Here is a 23,607-nt window from a genome sequence, read left to right as displayed (position 1 = left end):
AAGGGGTGAAAGGAGTGTCATAAGTCAATGTGAATATCAAATTGTTCGAAAATTTGTTAAGATTGACACTTCTGACGTGTTTTCGACTTTTGTGTCTTATTTGTGTCAAATTTAACAGTTGATAACCCTTATGTCACCTTTATATGACCTCTGAGGTCAAAATGGAGGTCACCATTGAATTCGGGGTTAAATTTCAGTTGAAATTGAAATAGATATGTCCTATGACCTTTACATGACCTCTGAGGTCAAAATGGAGGTCACCATTGAATTTGACATTGAAAAATAGTTAAAAATGACGTGTCACATGTCAAAACTGACAAGTGACACTTTTTCGTCACTTTTCGTCACTGTGACGATGTCATCGTCACAGGTGACGTCCAAACACAAAAGGACATGAATTTTCGAATTCCTCGTTGAAAATTAGTTAAAAATGATGTGTCACATGTCAAAACTGACACGTGACACTTTTTCGTCACTTTTCGTCACTGTGACGACGTCATCGTCACAGGTGACGATGTCACAGTGTCCATCTTCGAACTCGTCCTGTCCATTGACGTTAGGAGTTTACGTTCAAAATTTCAAGTGTCTATGTCTTTTCGTTCAAAAGTTATCGGAGCTACGGACAGACAGACGGACGGACGGACGGACGGACAGACAGACGGACAGACGGACATAACGATCTTATAAAGGGCTTTCACCCCTTAATAAATACACAAAGGAATATCTAATATGAATGAATTTTGTCACTCTGATTGTGTGCGCTTGCTAAATTTTTCCACAATTGCTCACTCCTCCTCAAAAAGTTTTCAAATTGTGGTATACTCAGCTCCACTAGCATTACCAAAATTGATAAAATCCACCCAAGTACGACAATGTTTAAAGAGTTTAGCCAGACATATCCGTCCAAATGGGACACCTCATTTTCGGTTGGATATGACTCCCCTTCTTCATGACGTCGTACTGCTTTAGCTTTTCCGGTATTATTTCTTGGAAAAGTTCCCGTCATTAAACGTTGCCGCAATCCGGACTCCGTAAAGGCAAGGACGCGGCGGCAAAATTTTTCTGAGAAAATTTTTCATGAAAATAAATTTAGTAGCAAAAAATAGCGGGTAATTTTGTAACGATTACCTTTAATGTGGTGCATCTCTTTGGAAATATACACTACCGAGTAGAATGAGACGAGTAGCTCGGATGCCGGTTTGAATAAAGGTTTCCCGCTTCGTGACGTCAATTCCCGCTTAGCTGTACCGCTCCCGACACTTTTTGTCATCATGCAGACGGATGGACCATATTGAGTGGATGACATGCATGAAGACTAAACAATTGATAAAATGCTAATATTTCTGAAAAATTTTAAATTAATAAAACTCACGGAATTTTTCAGACTCGAAAATTCCACAATTTTCTTATTCAATATTTGAACGATATGGGTATCTTTCAGGGATGTAAAAATTTGTCCCGCCGTGGTATCATTGATTCCACTAAAGATTATGGAATAGTGTGAGTTCGCCAATTGTTGAAAAGTTTGGGGTGGAAGGATTATGATTGGTCTAGTCAGGCTAGAAACAAGCTTTGTTCTAAGCGCGATATTTAAAACGATTAGTCCTATTATCCAAGGACCGACGAGTAGTTTTAGGGTGAGTGATGGACGAATTACCAACCTGGGGAGGAAGATGGATTAGAATTTGACTCCGCTAAATTGCATTGGTAAAAAATTGGGGTATTCATTACGAGGTCGCATAAAGTCGTCAAAATTGCAAAACATGTGTACTAGCCATGGAGATCACAAAGTTCGCAAATGTTTTTTTTTTCAAACTTGCGAACTGTTAACCATGGTAACGAAGTGAACTCGTAATGAATACCCTCAATGATTTAATGTGAAATACACGATTAGAGATTAAAAATCCACGACATTTTCACATTAAAAAGATGGAAGTATTATCGTTAAATAACTCTAATCTTAACGTTGTTGGCTTACTTACACGTTAAACATCTTGGTACAAGGCTGATCAAGCGTCGCCCTTAACAATTCACCGATGACGTAAGCCACATATTTAAATCCTATCCCCCGGTTTCCTCTACCTTTCGAGCGCATCCTAAACGACACGTACACAACTCCTGCCATCAGCACCACCATTCCCATCTCCAAAATCCAAACCGCAGATTTTGCAAACCCCCACAAGACATTTCCGATCGGATTCTCATTTCCCGTTTTAGCCAACGCCGTAAAGAAAATAATCCCATCGGTGGATCCCACTGACGTAAAAAGCATACCATTTGCGCGGTCTCGAGTAAGGGTAAGCCAACTGGAAACGTGTGCTCGACCGGAAATGATTTCTGCCGCGACACCGTTCCATTTCCCGGTTTTAGCATCGCGAAAACCAAAATCGCTGCTTTTCGCGTTTACAGCTGGAGTCGCGTTAAACCAGCGACTCATATGCGTCACGAAGGATAGCGATTGGTCGAAGGTGGATCGAGACTCGCGATAGCTTAGCAATTTTTTCCGTGTTAAACTTCTCTTCCGTGATTTCATGAACGCCCAAATCATAGGATTTTGGTGAAAATTTGTTCTGTCCCGAAAACTTGGAGGTGTCGAGCTTGGAAATTTTCTTAGCTTCCAGATTGAATCCATATCGTAAAATGAGCACTTTGGTGAAACTAGAATGTGATTGGTAAATTGTCGAAAGTGTGCGGGGGCAGAAAACTCGGGGGAAATGAAATGTTCTTCTTCTACTCGGGTTATAATAATCATGTGATAACTATGTAGCATTCCACCGGGTAGATTATGATGAAAATTTATAAGGGAATTTTTCGAAAATTTGGACGATGTAATATTTCCATGTCGGTAAATTATGAGGCTGCACGGTTCCGAAAACTTTGGAAGAATTGGAGTTACCAGTTTGAGAGAGGAAGTTGAATTAGTATTGAATTTCAGGTAAGTGTGGATCCTTGCGTAATTATGGGTGATGATGTAAGGCTCGTTTTTGGAAACCCATGACACTAATAGACATGGTTCTTGGTATTGAGAATCTATCTTGGATTTCAAAATATCAACTGCCTCACTAATATCGGGTGAAACTAAGGCAAAGAAATTTAAAAGAATGCAAATATTGCATAGGAAGGATGTGGACTGTTCCATTTCGGTGGCACAATAAAATAGAAAAATCTAAGCTTCGCGTTTATGCAGGAGTAAAAAGGATAAGTTGCAGTATTATAGACTTATTATTCAAGAAATATGTATGTATGTACTAAATATGTACTTATGAAGGTTAAGTAAAATAAAAGTATAACAAAGAAATGTATTCAGCAAAGATTTCACAAAAAAAAGAATAATTCATTGTAAATGGCTTTGTGAAATGTTTCGTTTCTTTCCTTTACATATGCTAAGGTGTCATTATGATTGCTGAAAGTTTGCATGAAATTGCATGTGTGCACTATTAAACATTTTCCTTACCCATTTTCAAACTTCCTTGGAATCTTTAAGTGTTATTTTTGAACGTATAGAGATAAATTACCTAGTTTAGTTTTTGGATACAATTAAATTCTCTGTGAAAAATAAAAAAACAACAAAATTTTCAACATATTTTGAAAGACTGGAGAAAAGTATTTATAAGATAAGTGCACAAGTCTTAGAAATGAAATAAATTGGAGTTTAAAAGTGAAATTTGTATAACTCTCATAGTTTCAGTTTTTAGTGAGAAGTTTTCCATCAACAATATGAAGGAATATCTGTAATTATTCTATGCTTAAAGATTATTTAAATAATACACACGGCAGCAGCTGCATTGTGATTAATTGTAAGACAAGCATTACACGGGCCTTAGGAGGAGAGTACGCCAACCTGATAATGACAGATCGTGATGTCCTTTGGATATATGGTAGTACCCCCTCTGAAAGCAAAAAGTGTGAAGCGGTTTGATGCCATGGCCCAATTTACGCCTGTCACACCCCTTCGAAGGCGCGCCCGATGCCAAACTAGCTGCACTAAAAAATTCGCCAAAAATCCAATTTTCTTCGGATTTTCATAATAATTATATATTTGTGATCCCAGATAGTCCCTTTATCATATTCAGTTGCAAAATTAACTTTTCAGAAATTTTCAATATTTTCGAATATTTCCTGAAAAGGGCATGGCTTGAAAAAATTCAAAATTCCAAAATAGTTCAGATTGATATCTGATATGACAAAGAAACTATTTGGGATCATAAATATGTAACTATTATGAAAATCCGAAGAAAATTGGATTTTTGGCGAATTTTTTAGTGCAGCTAGTTTGGCATCGGGCGCGCCTTCGAAGGGGTGTGACAGGCGTAAATTGGGCCATGGCATCAAACCGCTTCACACTTTTTGCTTTCAGAGGGGGTACTACCATATATCCAAAGGACATCACGATCTGTCATTATCAGGTTGGCGTACTCTCCTCCTTAGACCTTCGGCTATACATGTACAATTTCTTCATGTATTTCAAATTTGCAAATTTACATGTGGACATATAAATACATATTTATGCATTTATATTTGTTTGCACTATATAATTATACGAGTACATAAGTAAGTAGCTGTGTACAAATGTACATATTTATATACATTTATACATACATCTATAAATACACGTGTTCATAAATTCGTATGTTTTGACATCGTCAGTTAAGCAAATGTTACTATAAATTTAATCCGTTATTGATAATAACATACTGTCATATTTTTGCGAATTGAAATTTTGAACTTCTCATGTCCTTGTAAATACTATACATATATATATATCTACATATATAGATTTTCATCAAGGGATATATACACATATATACATATATACATTTGTATTACATTTATGTACACGTATCGGACTTATTCAGCTTGATATCATCTAATATTATCGGGGCGATACCCCACCGTAATCAGACTTGTTCATTATTAAGGGGTGAAAGCCCTTTATAAGATCGTTATGTCCGTCTGTCTGTCTGTCCGTCCGTCCGTCCGTCCGTCCGTCCGTCCGTCTGTCTGTCCGTAGCTCCGATAACTTTTGAACGAAAAGACATAGACACTTGAAATTTTGAACGTAAACTCCTAACGTCAATGGACAGGACGAGTTCGAAGATGGACACTGTGACATCGTCACCTGTGACGATGACGTCGTCACAGTGACGAAAAGTGACGAAAAAGTGTCACGTGTCAGTTTTGACATGTGACACATCATTTTTAACTAATTTTCAACGAGGAATTCGAAAATTCATGTCCTTTTGTGTTTGGACGTCACCTGTGACGATGACATCGTCACAGTGACGAAAAGTGACGAAAAAGTGTCACTTGTCAGTTTTGACATGTGACACGTCATTTTTAACTATTTTTCAATGTCAAATTCAATGGTGACCTCCATTTTGACCTCAGAGGTCATGTAAAGGTCATAGGACATATCTATTTCAATTTCAACTGAAATTTAACCCCGAATTCAATGGTGACCTCCATTTTGACCTCAGAGGTCATATAAAGGTGACATAAGGGTTATCAACTGTTAAATTTGACACAAATAAGACACAAAAGTCGAAAACACGTCAGAAGTGTCAATCTTAACAAATTTTCGAACAATTTGATATTCACATTGACGTATGACACTCCTTTCACCCCTTGGTTACATGCGTTGTAACGGTTTATTATTGGTACTTATTACTTATTGTTAGTGTCTGGCCTGTAGTAAAGCAAACTACCTTTGAAGTTACGACGTTATATAAGTATGTACATAAATATGTTCCAACCCCAAGATAATCAGCTCTAAATACTTCCTACATGGATTTTTCACCGATATAATTAAGGTTCGAACCTAAGGCAACAAAGCGTATTATTAAACCTCAACTTACTGATATTTAAGTATTTGTATGTATGTACGTCCAGGCATATGTACATAGATTCAAGTAAATACATACGCGTACATGAACGTTTTTGCATATGTATCTGTATGTAATTATGTACCAATGGTAAATTAATTAGTATAATTCTCAACAACTCGCAAAAGTGAATCGTACGTTTCAAACACGTAAATAAGTACATACGTACGTACGTATAATGTATAGATAAAACACAGGAAAAGGATGTATTTAGATCCCCCCACAATTTGTCATCATTACTTTCATTGAAATCAGTGTTCCAAATAGTTACAAACAACAAACATCTCAAATGCCTAAAGTAAATATGTGGCATGACGAAGGATTGTACCATCTTCGCAGCGCAATTCGCGCTTCTCAGCGAAACTCGCTATTTCGCGCGTATTGTTTTTTCTGGGATGAGAAATCTCGAACCGCGCATCCCGTCCCGCCTAAATCTAGGGTCTTTAGAACTTTTCAACTATGCACCTTCTCACTTGGTTTCATATTCTTTCCCATCATACTGCTCCAATGTTACCGACTCGTGCAAACTGCCCCCATTAAATACGACACTGATCATTTAACAAGGACTTATTTTACTTTCCTGATTGCCTTATTGGCCTGGATGATCATTCCTTTCTCTCGGTTTCTGAGTTCACCTTCATGTCTGACAAAATTTGTTAATTGCTACGAGGCGTTGACAAATTTGGAAAAGCGTCTGCAACGTATACACCTTTCGTAATTATTAAATCGCAATGGGGGTATTCAATCGGTATGACAAGTTCGCATGATAAAGTAACTTTTTATGTTTTACAAAATGCGGACAGGTTTGTCGTGATGCATTTGTAAAGTAATTTAAAAATTGTCTAAAACTTTGGTTTCGAATTGACTAAATTGCCATGACTATAAACTATGTACAAACACATTCAAAAGTCAACTAAAGAAAAATATGAGTAGTTTTGCTTACAGTTGGTGAATCTGCTTTACGGACTATGTAAAAACATAGGAATATTTGTATAAACATAGGAATACTTCCAAAGGAAAGTTTATGCAGTTGCGAAAAAAGTTTTTTTACGCATTAAATACAAATATGACAACTACATATGTATGCGAACAACGAATGAATACCCCGACTATTAATATTAAGGGTGTCAAATTATTTGTATGCATTTGTTTTCACTAAATTTCAGATATTACACGCAATTCGGAACAAAGCATTCCTAACCTATTACACGCTCACCGATGTGCCCGAGAAAAAGCTAAAGTTTCATTTTTTATCGCAATTCTCTATTTTGCTCTAGATTTCGTAACTCCTTTTATGGCTTTTTTAGTAACATTTTCAGATCTTAACCCATACTATGCATTTGTCCAAAGGGTCTCCACTAACTGTGGAGTGTTAATCATGCTAAGATTTATAATCGGAAGCACAACCTGGATCGGCGGAATGATGATGTTGGCCTATTACCGGCTTTGTCTAACGGTAATGATTTACAGCGTAATTGTCCTCTATCTCTGGACCGTATTTATTATTCCTGCAGAGAGAAACTTGCCATTTTACTTATCGGTTCGAATTTATAACAGCCTTCGAATCATGACAGTTCAGCAGGGTGAGTTGGCCCGTGAATTTGTCACCGTGTGTTTGCACCATTTTTATCTCGTTTTACTGTCCACGTCTGCCCTGTACTATTTTTTGATGCAATTTATGCCAGGGTATGAGATGTCCATTGTTCTTTCGATTTTGTGCTGTACCGTGTTCCTGATTGCTTTTATTCTCGAGTCATTCGCCGTGGGGGTTGTGTCCAAGGGGTCGGCATTGTCGAAGGAGTTTTTGAGAAAGATGAGGGTGAATAATGGCAGGTTTAAGCGACGGAGAAAGATTTTGCATGTGCTGTGTGCTGTGTGCTGAAAAAATAAATAAAAATAAAAATTAATTTGAGAGTGCGTTTATCATGGTAATAAAGTGTACAAAAAAAACAAAAACAAGGTCTAAAGAAAATTATCTTACATATTGAATTTATTTTGCATTAACTTGATAATACCCAAGTGAAATTGTGGAATGAATCAAGTTTCCAATTTCACATATATAACCACGAAGCATGTGTCGTGAATTAAATACAAAATTTAATTACTTAATTAGAAATTTTTTTGTAGAATTTGTAGAAATGATAGACATTAATTAATCAGAAAAATGTGCCACTCAAAATTTAGGCCGTATTCGTAATAGTTTGTTACCAAATAGGGGAAAAATTACATTTACATGATTGGATTAAGGAGAATCTGGAGAGGTTGTTTGTGGTTGGTCATTCGTTGATGTCGGCGTGGGTGCAGAGGTTGAAGTCGGTGATGGTGAATCTGTCGCCGTGCTAGGTTCAGATTCACTCGACGTGGGAGGATTCGTTTCCTCAGCAGGCGGTGGATTTTTCTTAAATACGCCTAGAAAATATAAGAAATTTGAGATTAGAGTTTGACAAAGTGCATGATTTGGTAAAAATAAAGAATTAATTTCACTAACTTTTAAGAAATTCAATCGTCCTCAGATTGCAGTACATTTTTGTGTGATACGCTTTCAAGTTTTCAACTTTTATCAACTTTTCTACCAGGAGGACCGATTTTATGTTACCAAGCAGTCGAGATGTTCAACGGGAAGTGAGGACTTAAAACTGTGATATGAAATGTATGCAGTGTTTGGTCTTTAAGTGGAAGAGGCTATGCATAAAAAAGCTGGAACTTTTAACTGACTTTGACACAATACTGTCCACTATATGAAATCAAACACATCGTTCACGCAGGGCTTTTTCAACAGAAAAACTGACCCTTCGTCTGAATTTCCCATATCCTGCCAAGAGAGATCCTTTCCCTTGTTTTGGTCGTTGTTGAATTTAAGGTGAAAAATTATGAAAGGTATACAAAATCTCTGGCTCAGAAGTATGTATGTACATACGTAATAAGTCTGTAATAAGACTTCACATTACTAAGGACAGATTTTAAGAAGGAAGTCATAGAAAAGGTCTTTTATGTACAGTTATGTTGTTTATAAAATCGGCCAGTTTTCTCAGGAAATCTGAACCTTCCGAGAATCTGTGGGTGAATCTTTACGTAAATGTAAAGATTGGATTGACATATCGCAAAACTTGCTTGAACCCTAGAGGCTTGTTCTACTTATGTATGTGTATAATGTATGTACAAATGTGTATGTATATAGATATTTGTATCCAAGATATAGGTATTTATATTGACTTGTGATGCTGATGCTATTTATGTGTTTGTAAACCCTAACACCACCGTGATCATATATTTGATATCCAGACAAATAAGATTTGTGTGTTACCTCCAGGAATAAAATGCAAATTGATCTTGTCATACATACATAAGTAGTTTCTTAGAGGTGGGATATATTTATTAGCTAAGCTGAACTTTGAAGGCGTATTGTTAAATCAATTTAATATAGATATGTGAGGGTTATCATGGGTTACTATTTTCTATTTAACCGCATAAAGCGAGTGAACAGTGCGTACAGATATTCATAAAGCTACGCTCGCATTTTTATGTATTTAAATATATGCATATTACTTATAAAGTACTTGGAACGTGGAAGTTAGACGCATATGGTGTAAATGCATGAAAATGGACCAGTCTAGGTTCCAGGTGACCTGAACAATAAGTGGTATGATGAAGTAGTGTTTAAAATGATGCAATTACCGGACTCTACAAAATGTCAAAGTTCCCAAACGTTTGTCTCCTTATATGCATAACACGAATTACCATAGAATTACTTATATACATGTATGAATTCACATAAACAGATACATATGTACATACATACGTATACGTAACAACGAACGACTAAAACCAATATTGCTCCAAACAATAAAAAAACTAATTGATTCTTATACATACATAAATTCACTGTTCATTGAATAGCAAACACACGTGTGTAAAAAACATGACTGAAAAGGTCGGGAAACTTTTTGGGAACGCCCAAATGCCAAATACCTAATTAGCCGTTTGTCTCATTAAACAAATTACTAATTTTGTTTCACAAAAAGAAAAACCACCGTACAAGATATAGAAATGGGGTCAAATTCCATACAAATTATGGAGTCAAAGTTCCCCGTAAAAACTGTCCCCTCTCTCAATTTTAGAAAAAATTTCTTACTTTCTGGGGCTTTTTTGCCCTTCCGAATTTTACAATTTTCCGGATTTTTCCCTTTATCTCTTAAAAACTCGTCAAACACAGTTTCAGTTTCTCAACTTGCCTGGCATCTGTGTCCTTCCACAATTTGGATCATTTTTCTAATCGTAGCCTCTGTTTTCCCCACAGCAATTTCCACCCTTCTTGGCAACAATGATGTCAACAATGCAGCCAAGGTAGAATTTTCAAACAAAGGTCACAACACGATCGTCCTTACCAGCCAAGTGTGGGGATTTTGCTGCCTTTTTTGCCCCTTATTTTCGCGAGTGGACTTGTTAATTAAGCGTGCTGAATTTGTATCATTCTGGAACAACTATGTCCAGTTGGTGGAAAAGTTTCAAAATCTGGACATCAATTTTGAAAATGCTTCCCAAAAACATATCAGAAATTCCAGAATTGTAATTTTTCTCCACTTAATTATCCACTTGGCTCCGTCTTGTTTGCAAATTGGGTTATTTGTTGGGTACGTGTTATTCATGGGAGGTTCTCATAACAGAATTAATTTTGTGGATTCCATACCAAATTGGGTGTATTCCTTCAATATAATTTTTGCTGGGTTTTCACTCCACGGCTTAATTTATTTCGTGTCAAGTTATAACTTTGGGATACACAAGTTGCTGAAATGTTTGGAAAATGAGAGGATAAAAGTGCATGATGTGATTGGCGTGTACATTTCGCTGGATAAAAGTGTGACCAAGTTTACAGCCTTGTTTTCCACGTTTTTGAATGTCAATGTCATTTATGTTTTCGTATATCTTCTTTACGCCTTTTACTTTGTGTACGTTGCGATTAAAATGGACACTTTTATTTTGGGAGGTGTAACCATTGTGCAGACGGGGATTACAGTCTGGTATTTTTATTTGTTATCGAATTCAGCAAGTGGTTTGGTCAAGGGGAGCCAAATGTTTTGTAAAATGATGAAATATTCACGTTTTAAAGAAGAAATTAGGCGAGGACAGTTTGTCAAATTTACGGAACGATTTGAGGTACTAAGATTAATTTTCAGATTATTATAATTTATGTATATGTTCCTAACTTCGTTCTGAGCAGAAAACTGTCTCACTTCCGGCATTGGATCCGATTTGCATAGAAAATTCTGCAATTAGCTTGGACTTGCGTTTGTTACTTTCCGTAAGTACAAATACTGATGGAATAACATTGAATTTAAGTAAAATTGTTGATATGTCATTTGAATTGTGCAGATGCTGGCGACGATTACCACTTACCTCGTCGTTATTGTCCAATTCCAATCTGTGGATACTTCTTAAGCAAACGTACTTAAATACATATGTATGTAATGCATAAACGTGTGCTCCTACTTAATTAACATATTGAGAATTGACACATTATCAATACCATATAAATTTGTGTTCAAACAATTTTCATAATTTTGTTTCCAATTAATTAGTGATTCGGTAACGCTACCAATTACTTATGCCAGGAAATTTCTACCAAATTAATATCCACTTATGTAACACTTTAATGGTCAAGTCAACATTTGGAGTGGAGTCAATAAAGTTAAAAAACAGACAAAAATAATTTGTTCGATACAATCACCCAATCAAAATGTGTGCATCTATTTAGTTGATGTACGTATGTATACATATGTAGATGTATGTATTTACATACGTACTTATGTATACCTATTTATATCCACCACTTTGAAGTTAAACCCCCTCTTTGGTCATAGGATAGGACAGATTTAAATTCATAAATACACACAAAACAAGCAAATTTAAATATATATTACCAAACTTAAAATTTACGAAATATTTCAGAACACTCAACAATTTTCCTTCTATGCATATGTGTAATGTAAAGAAAAGTTCACTGAAAAGCAGACAGTCCTTTCATGAAATGGATTTCTGCTTCCTTTTCCTCATCATCATCCTGACCACATCATTATCATCTTGTTCCCCCACGGAGGGTCAGATTATGGACAAAATTCTCACCAAGTACGACAAACTCACCCGTCCCGTGACCAAACCCGAGGTCACGATGCCCATCGACATCGGGCTGGTTCTCCTCCAAATAATCGACGTGGACGAAAAACATCAAATTCTAACTATAAACACATGGCTGCGTACTTATTGGACTGACATCGCCCTCGTTTGGGACCCATTACAGTACGAAAATATTACCGTAGTCCGCCTGCCAGCAAATCGTGTCTGGAGCCCTGACATCCTCCTCCACTACACCGCGGATGAGGACATTTTTCAGTCAATCCGATTTCGGAGTGAGGTGAACGTTTACATCGAACATAACGGACGTGTTGTCTTCGTGCCTCCCATGGTTATCAAATCTGCCTGCAAAATAGATGTGACGTGGTTTCCCTTCGACATACAGAGTTGTCAAGTCCAATTTGGAAGTTGGACGTATTCAGTGGAGGAAATTGATCTCAGGATTATCAACAATACCTCGGAAGCAGCGGACACGTCGGAATATACGGAGAATGGGAAGTGGAAATTGGTTGAATTTACGGTTAAAAGGGTAATAGTTAGTTACGAGGAAAAAGATTATATTTTGATAATTTTTACAATTACGATAAAGCGAAGGATTTTGTACTACTGGTACAACCTGATCGTTCCGGCGGGACTGATAGGTGAGAACATTTTGAAATGGTGTGATAGTAAATCTATGAAATGAGAAATTCATAAGATTTTCGAAGTTTTTATGCTTTAAGTTAGGGCAATAGTTTATCAGTTTGCTTATGCAATTATTGTGTACATGCCAAAAGTTTCTTATCCAATGGAGTTTCCAATTTATTTTCAGGATTTCTCGCCATACTTGGGTTCACACTTCCGCCCGATTCCACCGAAAAATTGTCGCTCGGTGTCACCGTCTTGTTTTCCTTGATTGTCTTCATCAACGTCATCTCTGAATCCATGCCGTCCACATCGGACGGAATCCCGTTGTTAGGAACGTACTTTAATTGTGTCATGTTCGCCATTGCATCCTCCGTTGTGAGCACGATTATTGTCAATCTACGCATCAGGGGAGAATATGGGCCTAAAAGTATTGGGGACAAAACTAAAATCTTGCTATTCCACTGGTTGCCATGGTTACTAAGGATGAATGTACCGAAAAATGTTCATGTCAGGATTGGAAAGCTGGGGAAAGATAGTGGATTACGTACCGCCGCTAGAAACAGGGTAGATCTTGATGAAAATAAAATTCCCCAACCGGAAATAATTGGCTTAAATGAACAATGGATGTTTGCGGCGGTCGTGGTAGAAAGATTTTGTTTCGTCATATCCATTTTGTTCGCATTAGTTTCTACAGTTATCTTAATTATCTCATCTTGCAGTGATTAGTTGGTGGGAAATTTAAGGGATTCACCAACATGACTGATAACCTTAGATTCCTACATTGTGTAAACTTGGAATTTAATAAGTTGCATGCTACATATGTATGTCAGTAATTCTGAAAAGAATGATGCTTCAAATCCTTAGGAAAAGTAGATTATTACTGCTGTGTAAAAACTTAATTTCGATGTCTTACATAAGTTGAAATTTATTTTGAACGTGACCATTATTTTTTTAATCGCCAAAAAAATTTTAGTAATTTTTGATGTATGTAATTGACGTACAACAATTCAGAATTCGATGGTTTCTTCCAGTGGCTGCAGAAGATGTGGGGGACCATGGACCATATTTTTTTCAAAATAAAGTTCACTATGTACGTAGTGGCGTTGACAAACTTAGACGTTTTCCGATTTTCATGATAAGTAAACCTGTTTACAAAAAATGCAACATGCAAAAATATGATTTAAATTTTGTATGCTATCAAATGATAATGTGGACGCAATAAAATTTAAAACTTAATGAAAGTTTCATAAGACCTCGTCACATAGTTTTTATTCATAGAAATCATATACCCGTCTTGAATATTTGTATGACGTATTTAAACATTACAAGTTTAAACATTATAAATATGTAGATATATGCAGTAATTGAGTATGGGCTTAAATAAAACAATAAATGTTAGTTATTCCGTTGATTAATTAGCATAAGTTACACCGTACATGAAATCTTCCATGAGTTACATATTTTCAAATGGATATACAAATCTGACCTAAGCCACCCTGACATTTGAACCTGCATTCGTCACTAACCCACTTGCATTGGCCTCCAGTAAAAACTGGAATCCCGAACAACCACTGATTTGTGCCGCACGTTCGGGTATCATTCCAGCCGAGACAGCTAGTCGCCAAACAAGCGCAACCGAGGATAGCGTCTACCCGTCCAGGAAAAAAAGATCCGGTTAAAGTAAGAATGATGAGAAGACGAACAAATTGGTGCATGATTGCCATTTTGAATCTGGAATTTCGAAAAAGTTTCAGGTTTAAGAAATGAATTGCTGTTACGGTGCATGATGTACTGCTTCAGAGAAAATTAAATAATTTTAGATTGTTTTCACCCCAACGTAATAAGGAGTTCGTTACTAAAACTTCCGTGATACAGGAATTTTTTATTCTAAAAAAAACTGAGAAAAAAAATTTTTTGAAATTTTACTACAATAAAAAAATTTTAACCTGTAGTTTTTATACATAAATTTGACTTGCGCATGTTTACATACGCAGACCCATTATGTTCACACCAAGGAAAATATACGAGAATATAAATACAGTACAATTCTCGTATGTGTAAATTATCGTGGGTCTGAATAATTTTAAAGTTGACTTCAAAAAATCAAAGTAATTCACGAGATGTAAATGGGTGGTTCAGAAATATGGTAATAATGAAACTATAATTTCAGTAGAAAATGTAGAAATGGAACTTTGCCTGTTATTTTAATGAATTTTAGAGAAAATTAGTTTCTCTGTTACCATATTTCTGAACCACCCTATACTTGTTAAAAATTAATTAAGTAACCGTCACCTTCTGAAATCCAAAAAATATACCACACTTTTTATGTTTCTGAATTAAAATTATTTCCAACCCCAGAGTGTGTGAATTGTCTGCTGAACTCTGAGTGAATTTGGGACCAAAGTTAGCTATTTAAAGGACATTCTGTCGCAATTGAAGTTAAACTTTTTATGATTGATAGTTTATTTAAGGGGCCATCCATAAATTATGTAGCTCATGACGGCTGGTCCATGCCTCAACGTTATCATGGCAAAAAGTATATTGGTATTTATCATACATATCTTTGTCTCGGTTTAAGGATTTTACCTTTTAATTTATTAGTACGCAACATAATTTCCTCTGTAGTACTCTAATTGTAGTGATTACAACTATGTAACAACGATCCTAAATGTGTATATATGTATATGCACTTACATACATACATATGTAACACCGAATTTAATTTCTTTGGTCAATATTTTCCTTGTTTAATGCATATTGGCAGGTAAGATGGAAAGTATAATTTGTTTGTTTTCACTCTCATCAACTTTATCAAGAGGTGAAGCGAATTTATTAGTAATCGTATCATGATGATACCATTACTACCCGACATATGTAACAGTTCAGTATGTGTTCGTATATGTACATATGTACGGGAAGCCTAGATAAAGAGGAATCTGAAACTAGAATTGACCGTAAACTGTTCAGATATCAAAATATAGCAGTATTTTTTGTGGAAATTGTGTTATACAATTTAATAAAGTTTGAATGAAATTATAAAATTCACAAACCTAACTTTTTCATACCCGAAATGAATTTGCATATTCGAATCCTTGTTGCCTTAACAACCCTCCAAGCTTTGCCTCAATCCTCCTTCGCCTCGCCCGAGGAAGGGAAAATAATCGACAAGATCCTTACCAACTATAACAAATTGACCAGACCAGTGGCCCGATATGATGCCAAAGTTACCGTCGGGATCGGGATGGCCCTCCTACAAATTGTTCAAGTTGACGAAAAACACCAAATCATCACTATCAATGCCCGGTTACATAACATTTGGTCAGATGTAGCCCTTACTTGGGATCCCTTGGAGAACCATAACATTACTATGGTCCATATTCCAGCAAATCGTGTCTGGAATCCCGACATCGTCCTGCACAATACAGCAGATGAGCAAATGTTTCAGTCCACTCGACATCGGAGTGACCAAAACCTTAACGTTATGAGTGACGGAATGATCATCTTCGTTCCCGCCATGATTATTAAATCAACCTGTAAAATGGACGTGACCTGGTTTCCTTTTGACAGTCAGACTTGTAATATTCAGTTTGGCAGTTGGACCTATTCAGAGCGGGAGATTGATCTGCAAATCGACAATGAAACTAGTGATCCTGTCGACGTGTCAGAATATGTGGCGAACGGGGAGTGGAAATTGGTGGCTTTTACGGTCACAAGGATCGTTAAGAGGTACGAGTGTTGTGAAGAGGGTTATTTGTCCGTCCTGTTCAGAGTCACGATCAAGAGGCAGATCATGTATTACTGGTTTAATTTGATTGTCCCGGCGGGACTTATCGGTAAGTTAATGGGATAAAGCTAGAATATGTATTTTGGTAGTAAATGTTAAGATTCCGCCACAAAATGTATAACACATCTAATAAATAAGCATATGTATGTCATCCAGGTTTTCTCGCCGTACTTGGATTCACACTTCCGCCCGATTCCACCGAAAAATTGTCGCTCGGTGTCACCGTCTTATTTTCCTTGATCGTCTTCATCAACGTCATCTCTGCATCCATGCCGTCTACATCGGATGGAATTCCGTTGTTGGGAACATATTTTAATTGCGTCATGTTCGCCATTGCCTCCTCCGTTGTGAGCACGATTGTTGTCAATCTACGAGTCAGGGGTCAATACGGTCCGCAAAGTATTGGGAGCAAAACTAAGATCTTATTATTCCGGTGGTTGCCATGGTTACTAAGGATAAATGTACCCAAGTGGGATGAGGGGAGGATTCGAAAATTAGACAAGGATGATAAAAACGACAACGTAAAGAATTATCTGTATCGCGATATTAAGAATGAAGTTGTTGGAGTGATCGCGGACGATTTACGGGAACAATGGATGTTTGCAGCGGTCGTGGTGGAAAGGCTTTGTTTCGTCATATCAATCTGCTTCGCATTTATTTCCACTGTAGTTCTACTGATCTCGGCGTATCACAAGGACTAAAGATGTATAATTTTCCCACTGTTCGTACATATGTGTAAAGTAGCATGCATTAGAAAGTCACTAGAAATTGAATATTAATAATTACTTCAACTTCCCCTAACCAAACAATGATTTACGAATTGCAAAATATGTAGTAATTGTTTTAGTTCATAATTTCCGAATTGTTCTGTGTTACTTATTAAGCCGAATCAATCGAATTTTAATATATGCCATGTATGTACAGATGTGCATACATATATGTAGGTTGATCTGAATATGTAAAACCATTTAATTCATAATTATTTGCATCATTATTTTAAGTAGTGATACTTGTAAGACAATCTCTCCACTTGACTCCTTTGTTCAGCTTTTCATAGTCATTCATATCAAGTTTCATTGAAATTTGATTCAAATCACAAAATTTATGTATTCACTCGTATATGCAATTTTTTTTAAATTAGTTAAATTCGACTATCCCAAAAGTACCAATACGAGATGGGGCGCTTTTACAAATTTAATTATCTAGTTAGTTAATTTTTAATGCCTAATTCACTTTGCAACATATCTTATGCAACACAGGTTTGGTTACGTTAGGTATTTTACTATTTAACTTAATTTTTTAATACACTTATTATGTTTAACTAGTTTAACTTCCCTTTTTAAATTGAATTAAAACAATCAAATTTGTCGTCACTGTTCCAACAATCTGCAAAATTAAACAATGAAAATTTACAAATTATAATTAATAATTTTTAACAACACGATTACACTACGCATAAATATTCCGATAACAAGGTCATAACCAGCGGTTCCTAGTTATACATATGTGACTCTACCATCATAGGAATTTGTTATCGAGTGGTAATAACTTTGCTACCGAACTGGTAAAAAGTGCAACCTGGAAGCAAAAAATATTACCAGAGTTGAAATTACTATCAGTCGGTAACAAATTATTACCATGCGGTACAACCATGGTATAATAGTAAATTACTATTATAGTAATTTGCTACTGACGGATAGTAAATCTCCACAATAATAGCATTCTTGACTCAGCGACTGCAATTATTAACAGCTCGAGAACACATTTCTTACCACTACGGTCACACATTTTCACCGCTGACCGCTGGTAATAATAATATTGTTATCAAATTATTTGCATATTATAATATTCTCTTTACCGGAGCAATAAGTCCAAGATCCACGTTAAAGTAATCCGTCTGAACCAAAATTTGTTTCAACTTTGGATTATCCGACTTTGAACCTTTTTGATCCCTTCCAAGAATAAACTCTGATTTGGCGTCGTCTTCCAATTTTTCTATTACGTCTTCACTCAAATTTCGCACCTGTGACCCCTTCTTGCAAATCATGAAGACCAGGTAGGAATACCAAAGGATCGTCCCAGCATCAGCCACGTGCCCCCTCTCGCTTGGTATTAGTCGATCGCTAGATTCTGCCAGAAAATACGCAGAAAATATTACACGTCCAATGCTATGAGCGATATCTATAACGACCGAAGTCCCAAAAATGCGCATGAATAAGTTCACGTTTTGGCGCATTTGCGAATAAATCTGCATTCGTAGTTGGACCAAGATAGCCGGGCTTTCCCGTAAACGTTGTAAAATCTCGAGGTACCGATTCAAATAGTGGCCAAGCATGAGGGGGAAGATGGAGTGTAGGTAGCCCAAAGTGGCTGGAATGACGATAGTAAAGAGTGAGATGCTCCTTCCTATTAATCAAAATTTCAGAGCTGTAAAATATAAATATTTTACATATATAAAAGAAGGAAAGCAGTCTAGAAAAGATCGAGGTGAGCAAATCTGTGCGATTTCTCTACTAATTTCGAGCTAAACGTCGCCGATCGCATTGTTAGTACTGTAACCGTTCGTCATTTCGGTATTAAAATTTTACTATATGAGTAGGAAATATTCACGGACCGGTATAATTTTAATACCAGCAACTTTATTACCGAGAAATCATTACCTGCATGACTATACCAGATTTCTAAAAGTGTATAAACCAGAAAAATATGTATTTACATATCAACTTACTAGCAGCACTTCGGTTTTCATTTAATAAAAACACGTCCCACATATCTCCGATGAACACGGTGCACGCAATCATCCAGGCAAACAGCTCCATCCAAAATTTCGGGTGAAAACGGTTTTCACATTTCTTCTTAAAATTGTGTACCACTAATTGGTTCGAGCTTGTGACAAGTTCTTCAAATTCGGAGCAAAATTTCGACAATTGTGCCCCTTTCAATAATATCGCGACCTTTATGTACACCGTCGTGAAAATATGACACGTTGCTTTCATCGTAGTGACAAAAGAAACCTGAACTGAAGCTGATGCCGTTCCAGGATTTTTTGGCGAATGGATTTCTTGTCGCTGCATTTTTATGGAGATGGCAACCATGAAAATATTTACAGCGACGAGTAAGCAATGGAAAAGGATTGGGATAAAGTAAAGAAACCGAATCCATTTATATTTTCGTGGTAAAATTCTACTAGAGTTTAAAGAACGAGGAAAGTAGCCTAGAAATTGGGATATTCTTAGAACGAGAGTCATCCCTAGAAAATAAGTTTGTAATTATTTAAGTTAAGGACGTTAATCGAGTTATATTAATTGACAATTTAATCAATTAGTTAATTAAGTAATATTAATAATTAACAATAACAATAATAATAATAATAATAATTTAGTTAGTTAAATATATTTTATATAAGTTAGTACTTATAATTCTTAATAGTTTTTTGGTACGATTATTATGTGATACCATGTGGTAAAATTGCGCAGTTCCTACAGTGATACTGTCACCAAGTTATTGAAAGTGTACGTTATTTCCCTTTACTAAAGGTATTTCCTTGGGTTATTTTTTAAATGTCGGGTTTCATAAAATGTAAACCGACTGGGATGCAGTATGCAACAGGAAAACTCAGCTAGTATGTAAACATTTAGAAATTGATATGCATTAAATAATTAGATTGAGCACTTAGCAAAATAAACGCGGAATCAATTCATTAGCGCTCTACATATACATATCTTCCTCAAATTGACAATTACGTCAAATATTGACTTTGCTTACGTGAATCATTGTAACTTAGAAGCTAAATTATTCTATTTATAGACAGCGAAAGACTTACTTATTTAATGCACTAATCTAATTAACATAATGGACACTTGAAGTAACATGATAACTAAGTACGCGTTACTAAGCGCAATCACTGGGGGTATTCGTTACGAGCCCGCATCGTTAGCAACGTTATCAAAAAAACAAACTTTGCATGTTTGCAAAAAATTTTGCTAAGATTTGCAAACATACCTATATATCCTCAAGGCTAGCATTTAGTTCGCAATTTTTTTAAACTTATTTTGCAATGAACGCCCACTACGTATAATATTTACTCTACCGTGGCCGTGCTGGCTACAACTTGTCCTGAACTTGTATATCAATATTCTCCAGGAATTTCTCTGAAACTATTATTTCCACTCGGTAATAAATTGTAACCAACACGGCAGAGCGTCAAACTGACTCCGCAGGCAACGATTTGATATGTATCGTTATATTGAGTATCGAGAATAGTTTTTAAAAGCCTTAAATTAAGGAATATTTAACTTGCATATAACTTTAAATGGTTTTATTTCTGCTGCAGTATTCTAAACAAGTTTTCAAGAGACAACATGGTTGGAAAAAACTTATGATCTTACCTGAAATGATTTTTTTTAATCTCGCTAATATTGTTTTACGTAATCGTGCTGTTGAAGATAAGACGAACTTAAAATCTTTAAAATGCAAATCTGAATAAAATTTAACCTGATTGTCTATCCAAATCATCCAATCAATAAATGTAGTCTACTAATTTGCATAATGATCTTATTTATGTATGCTTGTGTAAGAATGATCTACATACATGCAAAAGTACCCGAACAAAAAAGGTACCCTGGGGTTTATATAAATACTTTCTCGACAACATTGGGCTATTCTTCCAATCTGAATATATGTAATAAATATGCATTGTGCGAACTTGATCTTATCAAGAGAAACACTTGGTACCTTATTCTTACAGGCGTAGTTTTAGTTGTCATTGTCTTAGACGCATATGTAGATTGCTCGTCTGTATCTACTTGTAATCATAGATATGAAAACATCCAGCATCTTCACATATAAATTTCCGAGTTCCTAGAATCTTTTGGAATAAATTCCCAAGTTAAAGGACTTTTTGACTAATATTCTGAAATCTCTCAATCTTGGTGAAAATGGTATCGCGATTTAGTAATTCGTACAAAGTGGAATGTTTGCTTTATTTAAGAGCTATAAAACAAGTTTAAAGGTCTACTTCCACTCGTCAAGAAGCGTTTTAAACAGGATTTAGTGCATGATTATTATGTGTGCCTTTAAATATGACTATATTATAACTTTTGTCAAATCGTCATCAAAATGTTGTTCCACTTCGCAATAATCTTCAGCTTTGTTACAAATCTTCCCCTTTGTACAAATGTGCTACTCCCTTTCGAAATAGGATTCAATCCAGACGAAATAAAATTTTACTTAGTGAAGAGCACAAGGTAAGTAATAAAATTCTGGTGTTTATTTTATTTTATTAGACGTATGTATACAGATATAAAGGTTCACAATTACTAGGGGCGTCTAGTCCTATTTTATGCAGTAGTATAAATAAATTTTCACAGGCTGGGTAGCCAAAAGTTTGGAGAATATTTATATTTCACAAAGAAAATAAATTCACAAACGTCGAATAAAATTACAAGGCCAATTTTTCCACTGCGTAAAATAGGATAGGACGCCCTTTGTATAACATTATGCATTTACAGTTTTAAACAAGAAATTAAATACACGGATGAACTATCGCTGCGTGCAAGTTCATTACAACCGGGTGGACTGACTATTGTTTATCTGCATGGATTTCTTACATCGGAAGAAATCCTTTTCCAAAAACGTAATACTTGCTAATTAAACCATAAAAATTGTAAAGGATAATTTGTAATTTTCAAATATTAGTACGACAATTGACACAAAATTTCAAAATTTATTAAAAATTAAATTTCTGTATTTGTAGCGTTGATTTCTTCCGTCACTGACTCATTGGTTGTGGATAACTTCATTATCGTCGATTGGAGAACGCTGGCAGGAAAACCCGGCTTTCCCCTCGACATACCCATCCAATACGTACTCGCTATCAACAATATAAAAACGGCGGGGAAAAGAGTAGCAAACTTTATTGCGTGGCTTACGTATAACAATTATTTGAATTTGGATCGAGTCCATATCATCGGACATTCCATCGGAGCGCATCTCAGTGGTCGGGTAGGAACTGAAATTCAACTGATTATGGGGGGCAGAAAGATAACACGAATTACGGGTAATTGGAACATTAGTAAATTTTGGAAATTTTTGTACAAGCAGTTTTTCATGAAAATATTTTCGTAAAATTGATGCTTCTGTTAAGAGTTTAGACTTCGTACATATTTTTAAAAGACATCTTAAAATTATTTGCATTTTCAATTCAAAGATTTTTTCCCACACTTCAAATTTATTTGCCACTTTTTCAGGATTAGATCCAGCCGGACCACTTTTTTATCCAAAACACCAGGACTTGAACATTGACAAGAATGACGCCTACTTTGTCGACGTTTATCATACAAACGCTGGCTTCTTTGGTGATGATACGTTGGATGGCCACGTGGATTTTTCGTGTAAGAAAAAAAAAACTATACTCGTATTATACATGGAAGAATAACCTTTTGCTACACATTTCAGTAAATCGTGGGGATTTGCAACCAGGGTGCAATTTAATAACCGAGATCACGGTTTCCTGCAGTCATGTCTTCTCGGTTGATTGGTTTTTCACTACTTTTCGTAAGGGTTACATCGGATGTCAATGTTCGAGTCGTGAGTTGGATGCGATAAATTTCCAGACGTGCCTGGCACAATGTCCGAATCCTGTATTTGCAGGAATTTACATACCACACACGTATGTAATATTTTACCCTACGGTTTGGATTAGATGGATTGGATCTGTTTTATACAATTTGTATTTTTTTGCAGGACACGTGGTACCTACCACGTTGACGTTCCCAAGCTTGGGAGTTGATTCGAGTAAAAAAAATGTTACAACAAATTACTCAGAAAATACGGCTTATCGTAAACAGATTTAGTTTGAAATAAATTTGGACAAGGGCACTAACTTTACTTGCCGTCCATGGTCCATAATCGACCAGAATGGACCAGTCAAGAGTCAACCATAGTAAATTAAGAGTTATTTATGGACTGAAGCTATATAATATCTGCATGTAAGTATAAGTAACCACAGTTTCAAGGATTAGTTGAATTACAAAATCGGTAGTATTTAAGTTCTTGTTGCCACTGAATTGTTGATTTACAAGTAATTAATACATATGAAAATGAATAAATTTACTATATATGTAATATCTGTATACTCGATTAAAACCTGTGCTGAGATTACACTTAGAAAATGAAAGCTCGCCT

At 35.9% G+C, this 23,607-nt stretch overlaps 4 protein-coding genes and 1 long non-coding RNA gene across 5 annotated transcripts; 3 read left to right on the top strand and 2 right to left on the bottom strand.

Moving 5' to 3' along the window:
* Positions 1 to 7,845: 7,845 nt before the first annotated feature.
* LOC110857785 lies at positions 7,846 to 8,531 on the bottom strand. Its single transcript, XR_002548709.2, has 2 exons — positions 8,371 to 8,531; positions 7,846 to 8,291 (listed from the first exon to the last, which is right to left on the bottom strand). It is a non-coding gene; the product is annotated as an uncharacterized LOC110857785 (long non-coding RNA).
* A 3,376-nt stretch (positions 8,532 to 11,907) lies between these two features.
* Positions 11,908 to 13,364, top strand: LOC110857850 (acetylcholine receptor subunit alpha-type acr-16). The gene is made up of 3 exons (XM_022106461.1): positions 11,908 to 12,540; positions 12,601 to 12,652; positions 12,823 to 13,364. The coding sequence occupies exons 1-3, from the start codon at positions 11,908 to 11,910 to the stop codon at positions 13,362 to 13,364; spliced, it is 1,227 nt and encodes a 408-aa protein (XP_021962153.1).
* A 2,344-nt stretch (positions 13,365 to 15,708) lies between these two features.
* On the top strand, positions 15,709 to 17,264 carry LOC110857849 (acetylcholine receptor subunit alpha-type acr-16). Its single transcript, XM_022106460.2, has 2 exons — positions 15,709 to 16,471; positions 16,579 to 17,264. Exons 1-2 carry the CDS (start codon positions 15,709 to 15,711, stop codon positions 17,121 to 17,123), a joined length of 1,308 nt encoding a protein of 435 aa, XP_021962152.1. The 3' UTR covers positions 17,124 to 17,264.
* A 352-nt stretch (positions 17,265 to 17,616) lies between these two features.
* On the bottom strand, positions 17,617 to 20,795 carry LOC118438345. Its single transcript, XM_035858331.1, has 3 exons — positions 19,151 to 20,795; positions 18,281 to 18,828; positions 17,617 to 17,808 (listed from the first exon to the last, which is right to left on the bottom strand). The coding sequence occupies exons 1-3, from the start codon at positions 19,668 to 19,670 to the stop codon at positions 17,749 to 17,751; spliced, it is 1,128 nt and encodes a 375-aa protein (XP_035714224.1). The 5' UTR covers positions 19,671 to 20,795; the 3' UTR covers positions 17,617 to 17,748.
* Positions 20,796 to 21,197: 402 nt separating this feature from the next.
* On the top strand, positions 21,198 to 23,585 carry LOC110857709 (pancreatic lipase-related protein 2). The gene is made up of 6 exons (XM_022106321.2): positions 21,198 to 21,668; positions 21,933 to 22,057; positions 22,178 to 22,480; positions 22,671 to 22,814; positions 22,879 to 23,092; positions 23,167 to 23,585. The coding sequence occupies exons 1-6, from the start codon at positions 21,541 to 21,543 to the stop codon at positions 23,210 to 23,212; spliced, it is 960 nt and encodes a 319-aa protein (XP_021962013.1). The 5' UTR covers positions 21,198 to 21,540; the 3' UTR covers positions 23,213 to 23,585.
* Positions 23,586 to 23,607: the final 22 nt, after the last annotated feature.

The sequence above is a fragment of the Folsomia candida genome, unplaced genomic scaffold, assembly GCF_002217175.1.
Source record: "Folsomia candida strain VU population unplaced genomic scaffold, ASM221717v1 Fcan01_Sc019, whole genome shotgun sequence".
Classification (NCBI taxonomy): Eukaryota; Metazoa; Arthropoda; class Collembola; order Entomobryomorpha; family Isotomidae; genus Folsomia; species Folsomia candida.
The sequence above is the reverse complement of the archived record's forward strand: the minus strand, read 5'-3'. Positions and strand labels throughout refer to the sequence as shown.

Bases quoted from the DNA above. Each gene is read 5' to 3' on its own strand.
- LOC110857849 (XM_022106460.2), top strand. From the start codon at position 15,709: ATGAATTTGCATATTCGAATCCTTGTTGCCTTAACAACCCTCCAAGCT. The intron at 16,472-16,578 runs GTAAGTTAATGG...TATGTCATCCAG, and splicing joins TGTCCCGGCGGGACTTATCG to GTTTTCTCGCCGTACTTGGA.
- LOC110857850 (XM_022106461.1), top strand. From the start codon at position 11,908: ATGGATTTCTGCTTCCTTTTCCTCATCATCATCCTGACCACATCATTA. The intron at 12,541-12,600 runs GTAATAGTTAGT...ATTACGATAAAG, and splicing joins TTGAATTTACGGTTAAAAGG to CGAAGGATTTTGTACTACTG. The intron at 12,653-12,822 runs GTGAGAACATTT...ATTTATTTTCAG, and splicing joins CGTTCCGGCGGGACTGATAG to GATTTCTCGCCATACTTGGG.
- LOC110857709 (XM_022106321.2), top strand. From the start codon at position 21,541: ATGTTGTTCCACTTCGCAATAATCTTCAGCTTTGTTACAAATCTTCCC. The intron at 21,669-21,932 runs GTAAGTAATAAA...ATGCATTTACAG, and splicing joins TACTTAGTGAAGAGCACAAG to TTTTAAACAAGAAATTAAAT. The intron at 23,093-23,166 runs GTATGTAATATT...ATTTTTTTGCAG, and splicing joins GGAATTTACATACCACACAC to GACACGTGGTACCTACCACG.
- LOC118438345 (XM_035858331.1), bottom strand. From the start codon at position 19,670: ATGACTCTCGTTCTAAGAATATCCCAATTTCTAGGCTACTTTCCTCGT. The intron at 18,829-19,150 runs GTAAGTTGATAT...TTTGATTAATAG, and splicing joins TGAAAACCGAAGTGCTGCTA to GAAGGAGCATCTCACTCTTT. The intron at 17,809-18,280 runs GTAAAGAGAATA...TTAATTTTGCAG, and splicing joins ATCTTGGACTTATTGCTCCG to ATTGTTGGAACAGTGACGAC.